This window comes from Aulonocara stuartgranti, assembly GCF_965226115.1.
Source record: "Aulonocara stuartgranti genome assembly, chromosome: 5".
Taxonomy (NCBI): domain Eukaryota; kingdom Metazoa; phylum Chordata; class Actinopteri; order Cichliformes; family Cichlidae; genus Aulonocara; species Aulonocara stuartgranti.
Genome location: NC_138943.1, coordinates 6,279,654 through 6,302,601, shown reverse-complemented (window position 1 = coordinate 6,302,601; position 22,948 = coordinate 6,279,654). Strand labels below are relative to the sequence as shown.

Genomic DNA, 22,948 nt, shown 5'->3' with positions numbered 1-22,948 from the left:
TCCTGGAGCATAGGCAGAGAGGAGCTCAGACAGGTAAGGAGGGGCCCGAGCATTAAGTGACTTAAAAACAAAAAGTAGAAGTTTAAATTGGATCCTGTAGGAGACAGGAAGCCAGTGTAAAGAAGCTAAAACTGGGGTTATATGCTCTCTTCGTTTGGTACCAGTTAGCAGGCGAGCAGCTGCATTTTGAACCATCTGAAGACGATGGATGGTGGCCTGATCTAGACCATAATACAATGAATTGCAGTAGTCTAATCTGCAAGTAAGAAAAGGGTGAATAACACGCTCAAAGACGTTAGCCGGAAGGTATGGCTTTACCTTGGCTAGCTGTCTTAACTGAAAAAAACAGGACTGAACTACTGCATTCACCTGCTTATTCAATTTAAAAGAACCATCAATGTAGACGCCGAGGTTTTTTACATGTGTTTTACAATATGAGGAAAGGGCGCCCAGAGTGCTGTCGACACATCCTTGGACCACTGACATCCTTGGAAAGCTCTTTGGTCTTCATGGTGCAGAGTTTGGAATCTGGATAGATTGATTGCTGCTATGGACATCTATCTTTTATACAGGTAACGAGTTGAGAAGGCTCCTAATGTCAACTCATTACCTGTATTAAGAAATCTTGCTGATACTTGTTTCCTTCATGAATATGCGAAGGAATTTATACCTTTACTGAAATGTGGGGGTTTTTTTTTGTTAATGTTCTGTCTCTCACTGTTCAAATAAACCTACCATTGAAATTATAGACTGATCATTTCTTTGTTATTTGGCAAACTCATAAAATTAGCAGGGGTTCAAATATTTTTGTCCCTGACTACAAAGTTAAGGTTTATAAAAACTGGACAAATTGATGGTAATAAAATACTCTGAGAAACCTCTGGTTTCAACAGCTGATATCCAGAACCTGTGAATGTTAAATATGGTCTTTCTTGCTTTGTGATACTCTGTCAGACTTTTACTGCATCCTGAGTTAATGTTTGCCGGGTTTTTCCTTTCTAATTTTCCATATAGGGAAACGCATGATTGGGTTGCAATTAGATGATTGACTTGTGTGATCGAGAAAATGTAAAAAAAATTTTACCTTCAACATTTTATTGGTTGCTTTTAGTGCCATCTGCTATACAGTACTACCTCTGCAACAATCATTCTTACACACACACATATGTGAAAATGGCAATAAAAAGTAATATGCCATGCCAATAAGCTATTTTTCTCACTGCTGAAGTAATCATGGCATGTAATGTAAATACCTAAATAACTTAAATAACTGAAAATTAAGTACCGTAGATGTAATATGTTGAGCTGATCTCTGAATAGGTCCACCCAGAGTAGCTACTTACTCCACAGCCACTACAAAACAGGCTACTACTGCAGTCCTGTGGTAATGAAAAGATGCGGCCCCTAGGTGACAGCACAGGCGCAAGTACCGCGCTGAGATTTTATACTCGGCGTAAAGAAAACAGCATACAAAGGGTGTACAAAGCCTGCTTCTCGTTACACCACAAATGATCAAATTATGGTGGCTAAAACTTTAGAATAACAGAACTGTTTCCATCCAGAGATTTTCCTGGTAGTCTGCTGTTTTCTTTCTTTCACGTTTGGATCACTTAGTGCGGCATTTTATCAAACAAAGCATTCAACACTGATTAGGAAACAAGCATTTTAATTTAGTTGATAGTTATAATAAAGACTTGCGAATGAAAAAAAAAATATATTTATTATTTAGGCCTCTTTAGTGGTCATGGGGGACTATAATAAAACGAAATTGGTGTTTTGTTGTGGTTTTTTGGAAAGATATAATAAATACCAACTACACGGAACAATTTATTGTTTGCTTATATTGGTTTGAATTATTTCACCAACACATAACGTCAGATTTGCTAAATTGTAGATTTTTCCCCCTCCACCCTTAATTTTTGTTTTACTCAAGAACGTAACAACAAAATTTATATATTAGAAGATCTTTATTTTTTAACAGTAGCACACGGTTTTAAATTAAGGTCTTATTGTTGGAATTAAATTAATCTGGGGGAAAATGTGTCATTCCACCATTTTTTAAAAATCGATTAAACAGGTGTCAGACCACAGGTAGACGTCTTCCCCCCCCCCTCCCCAGATCAAGATATATCAGCTGCATTCTTAACCACACAGCAAAGACACTTTGATCTGTTCAATAGTTTAAGCTGAAATCTTCTGGAGATCAGATAACAGGGACTATACACCTTAAAAAGCTTCAGTGGCTTTTGAAAGCAGATTCTTGTGGTCACCCCGAGGCGCTGTGGCTTTAGGGCTGGGCTGGAATTGCCTTATCTTGAATTTTCCATACTTCTTTTTTTCCACGTATTCATTAATTTTATCCTCCGTAACTTTATTTTTATTTATTTTTTTTACACTCAAAACTAGAATACAATGATAAGTTTAACTGTAGTACTGTCTCGGTTATAAGTCTAATTCTGTGCATCATGTTTGTTTTCCTCAGTGTTTTTTTTTTTTTTTTTTTAGTCTTTCGTACCAGCTTTCCTCATATTAATAAATTAATGTACACGTTGTTTTACACAAACCGTATATGCAAATTTCCATAAACGGTTTGGCAATAAATTTTGATTTGTCCACTCAGGTGCAGTTCATTAGAGTGCGCATGCGTCCTGCGTTGCAGTCAGGTGAAGTCGGCAATGTAAAACTCATGGTTTCACTCATTCGCTGCAGCTCAGCGGGATTACTGCGACTGGAGCCTTGCAGATGTCTGTACTGGAGAGGATAGACTGGAGGGTGAGTTGGCTGCCTCCTGTATTTTCCTCTTACAGATGATCTAATTTGACCAAGCCTGTATCGTGTTTATCGCTTTTGTTTTATTACTTCCCACCATAACAAGGAGTTAAATTGGGCTGGTGCTGTTCGGGCCCGACACACTCCTCACAGAGCTCGGTAGACGATCAGCCTCACTTCATCTTAATATAGGTTAGCTTAGAGTCCGTTTTTACAGCCACACTCTTAAAAATTTGAACAATGAATTCATGCACTTCCACCTCTGTCATTAAATTTAACAAGCCTGACTAATTACAGCTGTAGGGTATAAAATGGCAACTTTCAAATATCACAAGCTTCACAGGGTTTCCCGTAAAAGTCACCTTGCAGATCAGCTCCCTGTTTTGTCAAAAACCACCTTGAAGATCAGGTCCCTGTCAGAAGGCGCAGGCATTGGGAGATTGTTGCGTGCGAGAGGCCACGGAGTGAGCAATAAGGGTGAAAAACTAATGCAAATTGGTTGACATCCTGCTTGAACAGGACGGAGGCCTGTGGATTGTCTTTTAACCTTCGCTGATTTAACTAGTAGCTTCCAGTTAAAATAACCTGAATATAGAAGGAATTTAAATTGCACCATGTTTGAGTGAACTACGGCATCAATAATATCCAAGCATATGAAAAGGCTAATGTAAACTTATAATTCTAATGCACTTATTAAAAGACTAAACTTATTCGTTTAATATCTACATCAGTGGAAGACTAACAGAAAAGTAAACTTACGGAGAGTCTTTCTTACACTGATCACTTTAAAAACAGTCTTGTTCAGAGTAGAATAAAAACGTAACCCTAGTTTAGGCTATATTAAGTCAAATTATAGCAATCATAGATCTACTCATAAATATATTGTCTAATTTAATACGTTTGCATTGTGCAAACGTGCGCTCTCGTTAACCTTAAGACTGAGTCCCTCCTTATATAGCCTAAACCTTTACAGCAGCCATTTGGACACGACGTGGTAAGTAACTACAGGTGTTACTAATTACAAAATCTTCATTAATGTCATTAGTAGCGGCTGTGGCTGTACACTGCTTCACGTCAAAATGGTTGCTGCGGAAAAGGGCAGTTACAAATTCGTTTTTATCCCCAGCTTAAAGTCGCACGGCGCTATATGCGCTTTTTGAATAACCTGTGATTAATGCCAATAATAACAAGGTTTAACTCATCAGAAACTTTGAGTATTTTCGCTTGAGGCTACTGGATCACAAACCAGTGGAGCTGCTGATGGTTAAAACTGAAATAAAGGATGAAATGATTTTTCAGTAAAATTGCTGATAGGGTACTTTTTCCACCTCTTCAATAGTTTCTGCAAACAGTTTAAGTTATAAATTTTAAATTGAAATTTTTTTGGGCGGGGGATTACAAGAGTAGATTTTCCGCCCAGTAAAGTGTGTATGTATGTATATATGTGTGTGTGTGTATATATATATATATATATATATATATATATATATATATATATATATATATATATATATATATATATATATATATATATATATATATATTATTTCTTCAGTTACGAACACATATTGGAGCAACTTCAATATTACTGTGATCTCCATTAGGGTTGTTCACTTAGTAGTTTACTCACTTAGTTAGTAGACCTATCAATACAATGCAAATTTTGGGTGTTAAAATCAGTTCATAAACCAGCTTTGAACTATATTTCTTAAGTCTGGGATCAAAGCAAACAGGCAGATCACTAGGCAGAGCTCAGTCATTGGCTTCTGTGACACTTTGATTGTGTCCGGGCACGGATCCATTTTGTCTTCACACCTGACATCAGCTGAGTCGGCTGTCATTAAAATGACAGGCTGAGCATCAGGATTTTTCAAAACCTTACCGGTCGGCCAAGCGTGACTAACTTTCTTAGGTCCGTCCTGTGCCTGTTTCAACACAGAACAACATTTTAAATAGGGCATTTAAAAAAATAAATAAATAAATAGTGCTTGGCATGACAACAAGGCAAAGAGGACAAAAAGGGGCGGACTATCACAGCTGGGTGGAGAGAAGCCACGGGATTTCCGCACGTTAAGTTCACAAATTAAAATCTGACACGTACTGGTTTACGTATCAATTGATAATGCAAAACAAAGTGATAAAATACTAGAGCAGCCTCGGGGTGGCATAATACGATTTGAAGAACTGATAACAGGTGTTATTTTTATATCATGTATTTCCCCCCTCAAAGTCTGTTCTACTTGTCTTTTGATTAAAACCAGAGTTCAAAGAGCCCTCCTTCCGAGATACTATAAAGCTCAACAAAAATTTAAATGAAGTTAAGAAAGGGCTGCTTGCCGAAATCCTTTGAGCTTTAGAGCTTTTTGAGAGAATAATGCGGTTAAGCCCTCGGGCTTATTGCGGTTTGAAACGTACCACTGATGTGAAACATCAAAATGTCACGGGCCTGTTGGAATACCTGTTACTGAATTAAGCATACAAACTGTAAGTACGCCTTGTCGTGGGAAAAAGGTGATCTTTAAGATTATAAAATTATCCAGTCGGTCAAAGCATAACCACAAGGTTTTAGGAATAAAAGGGAAACACACAGTAGCTTGGCTCAGTTTCCTATCACTGCATTTATGCGTAGTATGTATGCAGGCCAATAATAATTGACCTACATACTACTGCTACTACCACTAATAATAATAATAATAATAATAATAATAATAATAATAATAATAATAATAATAATAGGGTTTTACTTTTAGTGGTGGTGGTTTTAAGAACACGAATGTTAACTTTTGTTTTTTTGTTTTTACCTCAAATTAAGACGTTCTCCTGAAGGCTATTAAAATTAGCAGCTCAAACCGAGCAAAGTGATTGGTCTCTAGAGGCAATACACTGTGTAAAGCCTGCGTATACTACAGTACAAGGTCTCGTCAAGAAGCTCTCATTAACGTACAGCAGTAACTGCAACGTTTTCACAGGTTCTGTCTCGTAGTCGTAATATTTTACATGAGCACATTGTCCTGCAGTTCAGTAAAGTGCAATTTTGTAAATATATAAAACTCAAGAAATCATTTCTTTGATGACTGGCTAACAGATCTCTGCCCAATGAATCGCTTTAAAGCCCAAGAATATAATAATTAAACAGAACACAGTGCCCTGTAAAATTAAAGGTTCAACTACCCATGGGCCCGAGGAGATAAAAGAAGTAAAAATGTTAATGAGAAGCAGCATTTGCTGCAAGACACGAGGAATAGGTAAAAAAAAAAAAAAAAAGAGAGAGAGAGAGAGAGAGGAAAATGGATATAGACTACACTGGGGATGTTTAATCCTTTTAATATTTGACGCCGTGCAAAGACGCGCTACAGACGGACCGAATTTTGATTGGACAATCACCCCGCCAATCAGGATTTTTTATTTTTATTATTTTTTTTTCCAATTCACTGACATCATCGGACAGGGTGACGCCCACTGTAAGTAGCTGTGCAGATATAGTGAAATGCTCATGTTTGCACTGAACAGCACTGTTTTGTCCATAAGAGGGAGTCAAGTTTCTTATGAACCGGTTTCGCCCACTTTCACAACAGAAGTACTGAGCGCCTTGGCAGGAAAGGGGGGAATATTGCCTGACAACGATTATTTTTCTCTCATAGTGGCTGTGGAAACTCATATCTGTAGTTGGATACTCAGTCGGTAGGTCAGTTCGCCCTTCAGCCTTCGCCTACAACTTTGCCTCCTGCTGCAGCTGAAGAATAAGCGGGTTCATGACCACCAGGAAGCTGTTAATTTCTTCATACCTGGATTAACTCGCGGGCTTCTTTCCCCCCTCCCCCATTTTTTTTTTCTTTTACACTTTTTTTTTTTTTAAATTTGCAAGAAAGAGACTTTTTCCTCAGCCAAAATGTTGTGGAAATTAGCCGACAACGTAAAATACGAGGATGACTGTGAGGTGAGTTTCGTAAGAGATGGCCTCCACTAAGTGAGATCAGTGGCACCGAATTTAACGGCAAGAAGTGGGTGCTGACTTTTAATCCTTTGGGTTGAAATAATCACGGTAAAATTTCGGAAGGTGACTCATTAGAAGCAGCATGATGTGCTGCACCAAGGGAGAAAAGTTAGAGTAAAGTTTGGCGAAACAGTGAAAACAGGATGTCGTTGTCAGAGTTAAAGCCGGCTATGATTCCTTATAAAATTAAAGTGGGGTCGTGTTCTTATTATTGTTACTCTATATACAAAATAAAATATGATAATAATAATAATCTGAGACGCTGATTGCTGCTGAGAATATTTGCATATTCTTGCAATAGCCACTAAGTACTAAGAAAAATTCCAAATTAACGGTCTCCGTTATTGTTTTATCCCGTCTAAATCCCATTTTTCAGTAGACATCGTGCCAGCGAATAATCTGACATTTTATCTCCTTGGGTGACAACCTGCCATGTTGTTGGCATCTTTCTCAGCCGCTTTGTCTCCTCCATTCCTTAGGAAAGGCACGATAGTAACAGCAATGGGAACCCACGGCTGCCTCACCTGCCGGCGGTCAGTCAACACCTCTACAGCCCGTCTACTTCCCTCTCACACTCGGCCAGTTCAGACTTCCAGCCCCCTTACTTTCCTCCTCCCTACCAGCCTATCTCGTACCCGCAGTCTAGTGACCCCTACTCTCACCTCGGGGACCCTTTCAACATCAACTCCATACACCAGTCGCCATCGTCGAACCAACAGCAGCCGTGGCCTGGGCGGCAAGGCCAGGAGGGGCTCGGCGCACACGGGAGGAGCGGACTCGCGAGTCAGATCCTAGGCTTGGAGGGAGGCTCGTCAGGGGTTAGGAGGGAAGGGTTCCGCCGACCGGAGCTGCTGTCTCCACACGCTCACAGTCTAGAGTCGTCGGTTATTGGCGATAATATGGGGATGCATGACATGGGACACGGGCTGGATGATGTTCAAGTAAGTGGATTAGATTTATATAATCACTTGACATTATACTTTTGAGGCAGAGGCGCGCAAAGACTGAGGCTTTGTGCTTAAATGGTTGTGTGAATGCAGTCGAAGTAGTGAATATACTGAAAAGTCGTAAATGGATGCATTATAGTGTGTTTTATTGCACTCGCCTGCCATATGGAGATTTAAAATCTCCTAAATGTTAATATAACCAAAGGTCACATATATTCAAAATGCTTCCAAGTTAAAGGTGCGGTAGTAGAAAATATTTCTATTATAAAATGGAACATATTACATTATATGCTTTGCATGAAAGAGACAGATTATGATTACTAATATCAAGAAAATACCCACCTTAGGAAAAAATAGTCTAGCTCAAGCATCTTATCAAAACAGAGCAATGCATGTGTTTACTTACTGCTGCTTCTTTTCTTTGTTATCAGCAAGTAGACGACCACAGTATAATTATGGCAGATCAGACGGTCATCAAAAAAGGTGAGTTGTGACATTTTATTTATTTTGACTTTTTAACTGTTAGAGCAATTAAAAAAGAAAACTGAAGAGGAATGCTTTTGTACAGCAAAATATGTGGTAATTACTAAAAAATGCTGGACCTTCATTTGTTGAACTCTATATACTTGGAAATGACATACTTCTATAGTGGCATGTCAGGGCACTCAGTGAGAGAGTAAGGAAAGGAGGCGTCTTCTGTTTGTACTTACACTGCATACAATGATAATCCATGCGATGCACTTATTTAAGCCCGATGTGATCCTTAGCCTATTCTGTTGAAGGTGCTTGAATGGATGCCCAGTGGGAAAGAACTGATCCCTTTCATATTCATCAGGCTACAGCTGACATGACATGGAAATTGAGCAATCTCACAAACTGTGTTGACTATGAGTTCCAAAGCTTTGGATCATCTTTAGGCGTGTTAAGCTCGCAATTGCAGCTCTTTTCAGTTCATGTTAGCAGGAAATTATGAGTTGGTCTTGAAGCTGTGTTTGGCTCTGCAGAACCAGCTTTTGGGTGGGTGTGGCATTAGGCTTGCATGTGAAGGACAGTTTAGTAATTTGTTGAGACTTGAACTGTTTTGAGGGAGAAACTTATTCCTGCTGTTTTGTCATCAGGGCTCTATTAAACAGACTTAAAGTGAAAGATGAACCCAAGGAACATCATGTTATTATGAACAGTATGTGGACAGTGGACAAGTAGAAAATATAATTTGCGTAAGTAGAGTTAAGTTTCATTTTAAAATGTAAACGTCACGCCTTAGTTTCTTGTTCATATGTATGTTAAACATCAAAGTAAAATTGATGTTTTTGATTTGCTGACAATGTCATATTTTGCAGTACAGTCCCAAAGTTTTATTCTTTGAAAGCATGCTAGTAATTATAGGGTTGCTTTGTAATATTGCAATATTACAGTACATAACAAGCAGCACGACATTTGCAGAGTGCAATAAACCAAACAGTCTGCATTTGTTACGTAAATCAGTGATTGCTTATTATACTGTTCCCAGGCTCAAGGGCACGCTATGGGCAATCTAGGGTTTCCACTTGTAAACAATGGCATGTCATTCCCAGTGATTTGCCGGAGAGGAGATTTAAAGCACTGATGTGACTCTGTCATTTCTGTCTCAGTATTAGGACTTCGAGGTGGCAGGAACCTTGATCGCTTACAGAGGACTTATTATCAGGGGGGAATTTTCGCGGGTGAGGATGAAGATAGCCGTTTTGTTTCGTAGTGTGCTGTACTGTTTTGTTTGTCTGTCAGTGCTTTTGTTGTGGGATGACATTTAAAAAAAATCACAATGTCTAGCTCGATCAAAGACTGTGAGACCAATCAATTCACGGTTCCGAGGTTGTGGCTTAGATGAGTGACGGTCTGTATGTGCGTACCTGTTTGTGGATAGTGTTTGACGTGAGGGCATCATAGCTGTTTAACCATCAGGCATCCGATCTTTCCAAAACCACACATTTCAAAAGGCTTTAGATGTTTTTTTTTTTCTTGTATATTTTGGCACAGCAGAGACTGGCTTTCCTCATTGGAGGAGAGCAGCATACGCATACTTCTGCTCGCTTTTCCGCACAAGACACAGAAAGATCAGAGCTTATGCACATAAACAGGAAACGTACAGATTGGTTTGTCTGATTTATTTTTATTTTTTATGGATCGTAAGTCTGGAATAAAGATTGACAGTAATTAACAAATCTGACTGCCCAACCACAATCTGTTTTTATGTTCTTTTGCACTACTTTAGTATTTAGCTTACAAACATTATTTTCCTCACTCTCCAGGGCCTGTCACTCTGCCTAAAGGAAACGCACTGGGTCTTCCCTTCCAGAAAGAGTCCCTGCTGGGCATGGTGTCAAATCCCACAGAGGTGTTTTGCTCCGTACCAGGCCGTCTTTCCTTGCTGAGCTCTACATCCAAGTACAAGGTTACTGTGGCTGAAGTCCAGAGACGTTTGTCACCCCCAGAATGCCTCAACGCATCGCTCCTGGGAGGCGTTCTACGCAGGTCAGGGCTCGGTCTCATTCCACGTCACAGCTAGACAGTATTCTTTTTCCTTGTGGTTCGTAAAAATCTTTAACATGACATGTGAATACATTTCTATTGATTCACAAAAAATAGGATTAACTAATCCAAAATGATTTCAGTTGTTCAAAATTTCTGGTTTCTGCAAACTGTTAAGACTTTTATTATCTCAAAAATAAACCATCATTAAGCTGTGGAAGGCGTGGAGCAAGTGATCTGTAGGCTAAAGCTTAGTAGCCCATGGGAAAGGCTCTTTTTAAAAGCACAGCTTGACTCTGTTGCTCCGGCTCATCATTTTTCCTCTTTTCTTTATTTTTTGCAAGGTTTGTGACATTCTTTGTGTTGTGTGCAATTTTGGGTTCAGTGCTTCCATTGGGGATAGGTTGCGTCAACATTGTTAGTACCTACCTATTGTGTTTGTGTGCCTGTGTACGTGATTGCAAATGTTAAACTGTGCCAGAGCAGTTGACCTTATGGCACACATGGTAGTGCAGCAGTCTGTTGAGGGACTTCGAGGTTACAGTACATGGTTAACACTCCTGACTGGAGCATTTTGTACTTGGAGTGCATGTTTACCACTTCCCATGTGCCTGTATTAATGCTGACATGCACCCACAGACCCACATATACAATCTTTTTTTTTTTTTTTTTTTTTTTCTTCTTCTTTCTTAAAAGTAGGTCACACAGCAATAGGACTATCGTTAGTAGTGGGACAAGAGGGAGAAGGGGTGGGGGCACTCAAACACACATGTCTCTCCAAAGATGCGCCCCTTCTCACCGACCACTGAGGGGGAGAGCTTGTCTGCCAGTCATGCAGAAAACTGAATTGGCTATGGCAAGTGGAGAGTTCAAGAGCTTCTGAAAATGCATTTATGAGTTATACCTCTCTGCTGTGCTTTTGAGTGGAACATGAATTGTTTCAATATTTTATTTTAGGTCAAGAGAATCTTCTTGTAATTTATTTTCAGAAGTGTTTGAGACTATACACATGAATGTGTATTACACAGGTGTACAGTACATATCTTGTAACTCTTGGTATTTCTTTTAATTTATGGTCTCAAGGGGGATCAAATAAATAGTCATAAATGACACAATAACCTTTTAAAACTCCACTGATAATTTGATGAAAATGTCAAGACAATATGTGAATGACCTCAATTTCTTTTTCTCTTTATACAGAGCCAAGTCAAAAAATGGAGGCCGTTCTCTGAGAGAAAAGCTGGACAAAATTGGGCTTAACCTGCCTGCAGGAAGAAGGAAGGCAGCTAATGTCACTCTACTTACCTCGCTAGTAGAAGGTATGACACATTAGTCATTTGCCCACAGTAAATTCTCGCACTATAATTACGGTTTGCAGTGGCTGGAATGTCGCGTTAGTAGTATGAGAATGTGGGAACGTTAGTGTATTGGCATTGGTATGTGTGTGTTTCACTTCTTGTGGAAAGGGTAACTAAAGGCAATGTAACTGCAACCTTTTTTTTTTTTTTTTTTTTTTTTTTTCCCCCTGTGTTTAATGTGCCAGACTGTCAGCTACACATTATTTGGTGAGTCATAGTGGTTTGGAAAATTTAGCCAAAATTAGGTTGACTGAACTCGTATAGTGTATAAAAGACTGAGATGACCATTTTCCATCTGAAATACTCAAAAGAAACAACAAACCTCAGCACTAATTCTGTTACTCCATTGAGCATGTTGTCTTGTATTACCTAGTGTGCAAAGTCACCTCTGAAACTCAGTTGTGTTAGGGAAAATTAATTGTTCCTGTTGATGGAAAGAATACTACCAGGTCATACAGCCCTGATTTTTATTGTGACTGTTTTCTGTTGCTGTATAGTTTGAATGACAACTGCAGTCATACCTCAGTCAGTGACATTTGATTCTATCATCCCAGTATCACTTTAATCACATTTACCTGCCGCTGGCTATAGAAAGATATTATTTTATTTTTTTCCCTCTCTCACTCCCCACATGCCGAATTTTTATAAATGGGGTGATGATTCTGTGCAGGAAGATGACTGGAGGCCTGTGTTATTTAGAGACCTTCAAAGCTGAATTAAGCCTTGTTATCTTGTGTTCGGCTTGCCAGGAGGGCCAGCTGACCTTAAAGCTTGTGCTTCTGAATAGCTGCCAGCATTTGAAGACTTGTACATGTCTATCAATAAGCGGTGTTGTTGGCATCTCGGGGCCCGTTTTGGTAGCATTTATTCACATAATCCCTTTATGAACATTCAAGTCGAGCCACCCTGAAGACAAAAATGTATCAATCTGCATAGCTCTTCTTACCTAGAGTTAGAAGAATGACTGCAGATGATTATTCTGCAGTTCAGCTGCTTCACTTCTTATGCCTTCATGCTTGTGTATATCTGTTTGAAAATGGGACTATTCATGTAATGCTCTTAAACTAGTAAATTGTTCTGCTCCTGGACAGCTTAACAATCTAGTATGTCAAAGGATATGTTGTTATAATATTTGTCTAAAGACTAATATGAATATGTATTAGTAATATATTTATTCACAAGTATTAATTTGTGGTTAGCAATAAAGTTGCAACTTGAGTGTTTTCTTGGATCTACAGAAAACCTGTTTTTGTTTTTTTTCTTATATGTAATATTATCTTTTTCTTTTTTGTCTTAGGTGAAGCTGTTCATTTAGCAAGAGACTTTGGTTATGTGTGTGAGACCGAATTCCCTGCAAAGGCAATTGCTGAATACCTGGGTAGGCCACATGTGGAGCGGAATGAGGCTAACTCGCGCAAGAACATGCTCCTTGCTGCCAAGTAAGTGTATTTTCAATCATTGTTTTAATTTACATGCATTTAAACACCTAGCAAAGTGGGATGTAGCAAGACAACCTTTTTCAAAAGCTGGTTTTAAAGTATTTGATCAATAGAAAGCTGTATTTTCGAAATTATCTGAAGTATTATCCATTTTCCAATTAGGTCACAAATCTGTACATATTTCACATCCTTAGTTATTCTGCTTCTCTACCTACAGGCAAATCTGCAAAGAGTTTACTGATCTGCTCACTCAGGACCGCTCACCTTTGGGCAACGCTAGGCCTGCTCCCATTCTGGAACCTGGAATCCAAGGCTGCCTGACTCACTTCAGTCTCATCACTCATGGCTTTGGCTCTCCAGCCATCTGTGCTGCCATGACCTCGCTTCAGAACTACCTGAATGAAGCGCTCAAACAAGTGGACAAGATGTACCTGAGCTCTGGTAGCGACACCCAGGGATCCTCAGACAGTGGAAGTAAATCTACTGACAAAATGGACAAGCACAGGAAATGAGAGCTTAAAGGAGAATCCCTATGAACCTGAGATTCCCAGAGTCACTTAATCTTGCTGCCCCGACTTCCCTTTTGGACCTTTTTAAAAATCAATATTTGGTATTGTCTTTTTGAGAGCTGCATTTGTGTGTGAATGTGTGTGCTCACACTGTAAATTTATAGTTTGACAGGTTGGGGATTTTTAACAGCCTGTCACAGCAGGCTACAAATCAGTTACTGTTGGCATGCGTGTTGAATGCTCTGGATTTGTCCTAATGGGAGCCCGCTCTGTGAAAGAGTAAAGCCCTTTTCAGACATGGCATGTGTGGCTTCTTCTGTCTGCTAAAGCAACAGGATTGTCATTTAGTGATAGTTCACTTCTATATTAATGTTTGTCTTGCCTTCATTCACACAAACCTGTAAGAGGAGAGCAGCATGGCATATGTTATTTTTCACACGTGCAAAAGATTTGTTTTTGGCAACAAGTCCTGCCATTATGAACTGGTAAGGTTTGTGCATTCAGTTCTCTCTAAATTTGCCACGGACAGCAGGGTCTGTGTGATGCATGCAAGTCGGGGAGAAAAGGAAAAAAGTATACATTTATGTTCATATTGCTGTTTAGCACAGTTGCTATTTGTCATAAGCTAGTGAAACTACAGCCATGACTTTTCCAGAGAGGTTACCAGGGTGTACATTCATACACCAAAGTAATGCGATAAAATACTGTTAAATTCCTAGCAAGGAGTACATGCCTAAAAAGGGGATTAATACATGCCGCATCATGCTAGCCACTATGCAGTTACATACAGTTGCTAGTGGCCTACTGCTATAACCACAGGGCCTGCATTTTGTTGAAGAAGATGAGGGGGAAACAAAATGCATTCTGCGACTATTTTTTCCACCTCCCTTGTCTTTCTCTCTTTTTTTTTTCCCTCCCTCATCTTCCCTAGAGGACATCATTTCAAGATGACTTTCTGTGGCTGTGAATTCCTCTCAGTTTTCTCCTTCCTGCTCAGTCTGGGGGCAAATCCACTTATTTCCTGTGTCTCAATTGACTTGCAAAGGACAGTTATGTGTGATGGAAAATCTTAGTTTTCTTTATTTTTGTGCTTTAGTTGTACCATTAATTCAGAATGGATCCAGTGTTATTGTGTTTTTGTTCATGGGAGTTGATTTGAAGCTAGATGAGAAAAGACAGTTGGTTTTCTCATCTCAGCCTGTGCTCTTTCAGAAACCAAAAACTTTAAAGTGCCCCCATTATGCCAATTTAGAGGCTCATTATTTTATTTTTGTAGTTGTATACTGCTACAGCACATCTCTTCACCCTCTGAAACACTCAGTATTAGTGGCTGCATTAGGTTTTAGTTGACTGCTTTTTTTTTTTTTTTTGAGGGCATGCCAAACTAGCTGCTAGGTGTGCATTATGGCACCATGTTACATAGTGATGTAAATGACAAAAAGAAAAGTCTGGACTTCAAATTATGCATTTCAAGCAGTTTAGCAGCACTGGTTTTTGCAGGAGAGAATAACTCACTTTGATGTGGACTTTGCAAACCCTTTTTCTCATGTGCAAAAATGATTTAACAGACTACATGATAGATAAAATCCCAGAATGCATAGCAGGGGCACTTTGAATTTGCTATGACAGAAGCCTCCTCAGTGTTTGTGGATTACAGGCGTTGCCATGGATCCATTGTTACTCAGTCTTACAACACATACAGTACATAGTCGTGAGAATTTTTGTTTGTTTGCTTTTACTTATTAATTTTTTGTGAACAAGTTATTAAAACAACATCCAAATTGACACTAACCTACCAACAAGCCCACTTCTGCCAGGTTGTGTGTTGGTTGTGAGAATGCGTGCGTAAATGTAAATATTTCTTTTAAAAAATGTTTTTAGAAATTAAATTCCAAGCATAGAATTTTATCCAGTGTCTTGTCCTGGATGTAAATATTTTCTAATTTATGTTGTAATTTAATGGGCTTGTGTAAATAATGGTATCAGTTTGGTGCATAGCTTAACTTTTTATGACGATGTGTTAAACTTTTGTAAATCAGTTAGGTTTTTTTTTTTTTGTTTTTTTTGTTTTTTTTTTTATAAACTAGACTTTAGAAAGTGGGGATGATATACATTTTTGAAAATGTTTAAAAAAAAAAAAAATGCTGTTTTAAAGTTTCAGGAAAAAAATAAATGACAGCCTCAAGCCTGATTTAGTGAGTCAGTAATGTTGCCTAGGCCACACACTTACTTTTTTTTTTTTTTTTTTCTTAATGGATAGCACTTTTGTTCTGTAGCCTCTTTTTCAGCAATATCACACAGATGATGGTTAAGTCATGTGTTGAAAAACTTTCCTATTAATAAACGGCAAAGAAAATCCCCTACTAAACTAATGAGAACAGTAGCCATCATTATGTGCTCTCACTTAGCTTCACAAATAAGCTGTGTTGCTCAGTAAAAGCACAGACCTCAAAAGTACATCATGTGATGAACAAAGAAGTGCAGCTTAGAGAGGACAAATGGGTTGTTTATGTTAAACTTGGACAACTATTGAATCGACTGTACTAACCGTTCAGCATTCAACGTCTATCCTCTGCAGCTTGCCAATATTTCCTTTACATATGTTTGGAGCAGGTGTGCCATTAAGCCTACTTGCAAGTTTCTTGGGGAATAATGAGATGCAAATTTGTGGCTGCAGCAAAGAATTTAGTTAAGAGAAAAGGAAGTTAGGCAGAACTGTCTACTTGTTTCATCATCACTTGTCTGTTCAGGCCTTGCTTTTCAGAGGTTCATCTGTTTGTGTTTCACGTAGGTATGAGGGGCCGTACAAACAAATTCATTCTTTCACTCTCACATACATATATTCTTCTTTCACATACATATACTTTCACTCTCACATAGTTTTATTTTAATTTTTATATTTGGATATTTTTATTCTCATGTTTACACATATTTAAAACACACATTGCAATATTGTGCTCTTATAAGTTCTTCAGCAAGCTATCTATGGCGTTATTTTTGTGCCACTATTTTGAGTGCACGTAAAAAGAAGTTTGCAGGTGCAAGTGTTGCAGCTTGAAAGAATGAATTTTGGCTTGTACGGCCCCTCATACGTAGGAGTAACACTTATATGAATCAACATCGAACATATAGCTGAATTGAAAGGTATAACAACGGCACTGAAATGCACAAACATATATGACATCAGTGTTTCTCTTTGTTTTATATTAGCTTTTGGGGTCAGTGGGTGAAACGAACATTTCCCAAAAACCAAGCCACAGGTTATAAAGGAAGCAGCAGCAGCAGCAGCAACTACCTTGCAGTTAAACAAGTATCAGCCTTTCCCCTCAGAACCTGTTTAACCAGACCTGTCAACGCAGTGGCTCGCTGCCCCCACAGCGGTTGACTTTAACTGCCTTCAGTTACTCGTGTTAGCTTGTGTGCTTGGCCCTGAAAGGGTAGATAATAGGTGGAGGAGGTATGGGTGAAATTTAGCAGAGAGAAAGAGGAAGACTTTTTTTTTTTCTTCTTCTTGTGCCTTTGATGACAGGCTGAAAATGGTTGAGGAAGCACTGAGGATTTGATTGGAGGTTGACCTTGTTTCTTTATGCCGTCTCTTTGTCACATCACAAAGTTTGTTTTGGCAGATGTCAGCTGTTAAGTACACACGTCCCATTTGTTTTGTTTGTTTTTTTTGGGGGGGTTTCCCCCCCCCCCCCCCAAATCTTTTATTGTCAGTAGAATCAATTCGAACTGAGCACATTCACAAAGTTGGAGCTGGTCAAATGATCAGCAGAGTTGTTAAACTGACCTGATTTTACATATACAATGATCATATTTTCCGTTTGACATCAGGTGAACGGCTTTGTTTAATTCCTTGTACGTGTTTTTCCAAAACACAGGCAACATCGCAACTGGTCAAACGTTTTCTTCTCAACTGTGAGACCGTGTGAGTAATTCTCTTACGACACGCCTAATGTAGCTGGGAAAAGGAGGCGAGCATAGACTTGTTGCACTTACCTGTTACCTTCACTTCTTTTTCTCTTATGAAAGAAGAGGAACTCATGTACTTTTTTTCTTTCAAAAAATAGATATTAGAGATTATATCTGACATGTTAATATAATCTTCAGACCTCATTAGGATGCCCGAGGCTACTTGTCAACTCCAGATTCACTGAACTGTAGCTGTATTCTATTCCAGCTCTGACTGAATGACCTTTCCATGTAGGTCAAACCAAGTCACAGGATGAAACTGTAAGAGCGGAAAAAAGGCCAAAAAGGAGACAACTTGATGTGATATTTCCCTTTTTTTTTTTTTTAAACCTTGTTTGACAATCTTTTTGTTGGTTTTTATTACTTATTAGCCTAACAAGTTGACTGTATGCTCTTACTGTTACAATTTTTTATAGATTTCTGCCCAACTTGTTTCGAGGACACTTAGAACTTTACAATTACCCTTTTAGTTAACCGCTTCCCTTCCCTGTCTTTGAAATCTGTTGTACATTAAGGCTCATTTGCAGTCAGACTAATCGCTTGCTTGCAGCTCCCAACCACTGAAACCACTTTATGAGTTAAAACATAGCCTTAACGTTCCATGTCATAAGTGACAAGTCACACAGATGAGAGTAGTAGTGTAAATCAGAAATCTGAATTAAAACACGCCTGGCCCTGTAAACACACAACCCAGATGATCATTTTAATATAAAAAAAGTGTCTCTCATTTGGACAAAAATAGGAACAATCCGGTCTTTACATGATTAATAGTGCCATTTTGGTGCCACTGAGGAATAAGAGTAAGGAATGAGGAGCTATATGGAGAGCGAGTTGACTAAAAGTATTAGAGATGATGCATTCTGATAAAAGTTGATGCAACATGGTCTGCATCAGTGCTGGGAAAAGCACAAGAACATACCAGGATAAAATATAAATCATACTGAAGTAAGTGTACTGAATCTGATCTTAACAGCAGAGGAATTACACCTTTAATGAGTTGATGTTGTACTTTAAGGCTAGCCTCAAGTTCTGTGACATTGTTCCGTTCACTGTCGACTCCTCGTTGGAGTAGGGGGTGGGGAGTAAGTTATTTTGTGTTGGAGTCAAACTATTTTTTTATATACTGGTTATAGAAAAAAAATCCCAGAAATACCCATATTAATATGACTAATAGAAACTGACCTTACATATCAGTTTCTCTAGAAAGAAAAAGGCTTCTTATGTTTAGTCCAGACTGAAGATGAATTCTATTTTGTTACTGTATTATTCATTATGACACATGTGGCAACTTACCCAAACAAAATTCAGCTTTTTTTCAATTTAAAATGTTTTGCAAAGATGTGGAATAATGTGTGTATATGCATGTAGTTTTAGTTACTGCAGGGCTCAGTAGAATTCCCCTACAACACACAGGCAGAAGGCAGTTCTTTGTTTCCAGTCTGATAATGTTCTCACTCCTGCAATTTTACTTGTAAATGAAAACAACTGAAAAAATATATTTTGGGAAGAAAGAAAACAGATGGGGTGGGGGCGGGGATGGGGCATATAATGGATAATATATGTGTGTTAGAAAAATGCAGAAAATCAAGAAAAGACCAAAGAAAAACAGAGGCAAATGTGGCCTCTTAAAGTCATCTAGGCCAGCAGTTAGTATTTACTGTACATGATGCGATGGACTGGCCGTTTTAAATTGAAGAGGAAAGTGTAATTAACTGTTGGTCAATGTAAATATATTTAAAACGTAATAGTCGTAAAGCAAATGTGTCTTTGCTTTACTTTCCCGGTATGGCTGAGGAATGTTTGTGTCTACTCCCAGAGTGACTCACTGGCATTAAAGAACACCTGAGTTACAGTAAGTCTGTCAGTATTTGGCTGCTGCGACGCAGTGAACAGTTGTCAAAGACCATGGCTAATTTGTGTATTGACAATAGTCACTGCCTTTTATATGTTCACTGTGTATCTGTTATTATAGCAGCTGTTTTGTTATCCCTAATTCCATAATTATTCCCAAGGCAACCTCTACCTTTTATTTATGAGAAACCTTTTTAAAGATGCCAAAGAGGTTCATCTTTCCGTGACAAACCACTTTGGCTAGTAATTGCTGCAAAGGATGTTTATTGCAGTGCGTGGTTGACGGCATTTGAAAACAGCAATAATAATTCTGAGTTGACTCTAAGTATTGAACCAAATAAAGCTGAAAATGAGACATAATGGTTTCTTTATATAATAAGTAGAATCATATATCAAGCTATCCACACTGATCTCAGTTGAGAGGTTTTACATTTGTGAGTGATTGTTTTTGTGCGAAGGTTGGGGGTAGGGTGAAGTTATATTTGGTGGAAAGAAGTTCAATAATGAGAGCATTAAGCAACTATGGTAGGGGGTGAGCTGGGTGTGCGTGCATGCATGCTGTGTGTATGCTGGGGGTAGGAGTGCTGGGGTTTGGGGGGTTGCTGCCTAATCCCTGAGGAAAATGTGGAAGAAATTAATCTAAATTACAAGGATGAAGCTAGTCTGGAGTCTGGGACTGGAAGAGCTACAGAGGAAAGGCGGGTGAGAGGGAGGGAAGAGGGGGACCAACTCTTTCTTTTTTGTTTTTTTGGTTGATGTTTTCTTGTTATTTTTTTTTCCTTTTTTCCCCCTCATCCTGTGGGAATGAGGTGGTCTGTCTTCCTTCCTCTTTGGCTTGCCACGCAGATGCCCCTCCTTCGCTTGCTCATGAATGGGCCTCTTTCCAATTAGTTAGCATTGTAGCCACTGCCAGTGTGGACAAGATTGTAGAGACCCCTCAGTCCCTGTTCTCATCCTGGTGCTCTCTTCTCACAGACAACAGATGTTTTGGTTTCTCGGGGAATACGTGATTCTTTGCTGGCTTCTCCTAGTGTCAACAGCAAAATGAAGATACTTTGCAATTCTTTTCAACCTGCCACATCTCAGTACTCTCAGAGAGTGGAGAAGAATTAGCTGTAGAAGAGACCTTGATGGTCTCCCACAATTTTATATAAGCTAATTCGTACAAAGAGTCCACCACCAGTAAAAAGCCCTTACTTCTTCCTCATTTACTCGCACACAAAAACAGATAAATTAACACAGGATGGTTGCCGCCACTCATCTATTTAATGAAAAGCATCTGCCGTCTCCCCTTGCTAACCAACATACAGGCAAATCTTGTTCACCTAGGTCTGAGTGCAGTAATCAGAACAAGCTGTTTGGTCAACAAACAAACCTGTAAACACAAAACGTACCAAAGTTTATGCATAGTACTGTTTACCAGTTTACCAGAATCAAAATTCATGACCACAGGGGGTATCGCAACAGGAGATAAGTAGTCTCATTAGTTGCTCAGATGCTTCTTTCTCAAACATTTTTGTGCAGTCCATTAAGTCTACTGTGAATCAATAGAAAACAGAAAAAAATCCCATGAAGCAACATTTGCTGCTTATTGTTGTTACCATTAATGGGATTATGGCTTAGCAGGGATTATTGATTTGTCTCTGTCTCGCTGCTCAGTTCTTCATTGTCACTGACATGCACATGGCTGATTCCCGAGCCCAGAATGAAGTCTGAGAACGCATGGCTGAAATAAAGGATAAGGCCGCAGTAATGGTCACGTTCTCTTCACTGTTCATGACGTCTACGTGTGAGTTCACTAAGCAATTTTCTACTTTCTCTATTTTAGTCTTAAATCCTATTCTTGCTGACCTATTTCTTTGGTCATGTTTTTTCATGCTCTCAATGTTACAACTCTTGTCTAATGATCCTTTTGCCAGCGTTCACTATCAGTCACTAGTCTCCATTTTTTTTAATTCTTTGTAATCTTTCACTGTGGGTTTTAGGGCATCTACAGCGCTCTCACGGTGCTTCACCCAAAGTGTCATTCAGCCATCTGCTCTCTCTGCTCTACCACCACTGCTATCTAGACTTCAGGTTTTCCCGTCACTACCTTCCACTCCCAAATATACTTCCAAATGTGAAGAAAATAATGTATTTATCTTACATTAAACAACAGACAATAGTTTTGTTTGTTTATTTTTGTTAGTAGCTGATGAATTATACAAAGAAAATGCCAAAAGACAATGGAGTTTAAAAGTGCTGTACTCTTAGAGTTGACTGGCCCTATTCTTGTCTGAGAAATTTTACTGGTTTACAATGTTCAGTGATATTTTCATTGGGAGCTCCAACAGTCTTCCAGGTTTGATTGGTTTAAAAAATAGTTTGTGGGGCTGCATTTTGTAAAAAGTAAAGGGTAAACTTTGCAGATGCTTGCAGGTTGCAGTTAAATTTATTTATAATAATAACTAACACTTTGAGCGTAAATGAGCATATTTTATGTGTATTAATGTATTTATTTCTATATTTTGTAATACTTCACAGGCTCTGGCATCTGTCATGCTAGTAATGACAAACTCTTCTGTCATCAAAACTGAATTTAGGCCCATTCACATTATAATTCTTCAGTCAGTTGGGGATGATCATGGCTAATCAGTTGATACAGTTTTTGTTTGTTATCGTTTTATTTTTTAAAAACATTTAAAGATTGACAAGTTTGAGTCTATTGTTATCATTTTAGTATAATATACCTTTGCGAACATATTAATTTGCTGCACATGTTAGCTTTTTGTCCACTCTATGTCTGTGTGTGTCAAGTTAAACTAACAGAGTATCCGGTATACTGCACTACTACACCTTATTTAGCTAATGTAGTGAAAACATGCACATGCTTTCAGTCACAAAGGGAGACTTTATAAAAGTAGCTAGTTCATTCAGGAGTTTGCTTGCAGACACAATAAACCATCTAGATTCTGGTTACTTGAACAATTCAGTAGAAAGATCCAGTACCTGGTGTTTGCCGTGTGTAATAATAACTGCTTGTCTTTACTTCCTGAAGCTGTTTTTTTTTTTTTTTTTTTTTTAATGCGTTAAAATTAATACCATTAATGCTATATTTTGCTATTCACTAGCAATTCACTATCTAGTGCTAACTATTTCTAGGGTGCTTTTCAGTAAAAAAAAAAAAAAGAAAGAAAGAAACTAAGTCAATGAAAAAAGTGAAAGTCCAAGCTGTAAAACTAAAACTGTGATCTGAAAGAGACTGAAACACAAGTAATATGCATCCATCCATCCACCAAAATATTTAAAAATATAAATACAAAATATTTAAACATAATATCTTTAATATCTTTAAACCTAATAATACTAATATTTGTACTGTATAAGAAAAAAAAGATAAACATAACAAATAAAGGAAAACCACAAATCTGAATTAAGAAAATTAAATCCCCCAACTAAATATTAATAGTAGAGGAAAAAAAGACACAAAGCACTGACAAGTCACACATTTCATTTTGGAAGCTACAGAAGTAAATCACCTCAAATTTAGAGAGAGACAGTTCCACATTAGTTTCATTGTAAGGTTTTGAAATTTATACTAGATCGTCAGATGAAAGCGGCC

General features: G+C 38.4%; 2 protein-coding genes across 4 annotated transcripts in view; one reads left to right on the top strand and one right to left on the bottom strand.

The window, feature by feature from the left end:
* LOC309706849 (uncharacterized protein) overlaps positions 1-22,948 on the bottom strand; it is a 464,381-nt gene that overhangs the window by 7,893 nt on the left and 433,540 nt on the right. The window lies entirely within an intron of this gene.
* On the top strand, positions 2,621-22,040 carry tfap2c (transcription factor AP-2 gamma (activating enhancer binding protein 2 gamma)). Of its 3 annotated transcripts, none has more exons than XM_082533766.1 (8): positions 2,621-2,772; positions 7,243-7,704; positions 8,142-8,193; positions 9,342-9,413; positions 9,999-10,221; positions 11,419-11,537; positions 12,874-13,015; positions 13,233-22,040. In XM_082533766.1, the coding sequence occupies exons 1-8, from the start codon at positions 2,743-2,745 to the stop codon at positions 13,525-13,527; spliced, it is 1,395 nt and encodes a 464-aa protein (XP_082389892.1). In that variant the 5' UTR covers positions 2,621-2,742; the 3' UTR covers positions 13,528-22,040. The 3 variants fall into 3 exon arrangements, with proteins under 3 accessions (XP_082389892.1, XP_082389891.1, XP_082389893.1); XM_082533765.1 differs by lacking the exon at positions 2,621-2,772 and adding an exon at positions 6,236-6,706; XM_082533767.1 differs by lacking the exons at positions 2,621-2,772; positions 9,342-9,413 and adding an exon at positions 6,243-6,706.

Coding starts and splice junctions, on each gene's coding strand:
- tfap2c (XM_082533765.1), top strand. CDS start 6,659: ATGTTGTGGAAATTAGCCGACAACGTAAAATACGAGGATGACTGTGAG. Junction 6,707..7,242: donor AATACGAGGATGACTGTGAG/GTGAGTTTCGTA, acceptor TCCATTCCTTAG/GAAAGGCACGATAGTAACAG. Junction 10,222..11,418: donor CTGGGAGGCGTTCTACGCAG/GTCAGGGCTCGG, acceptor CTCTTTATACAG/AGCCAAGTCAAAAAATGGAG.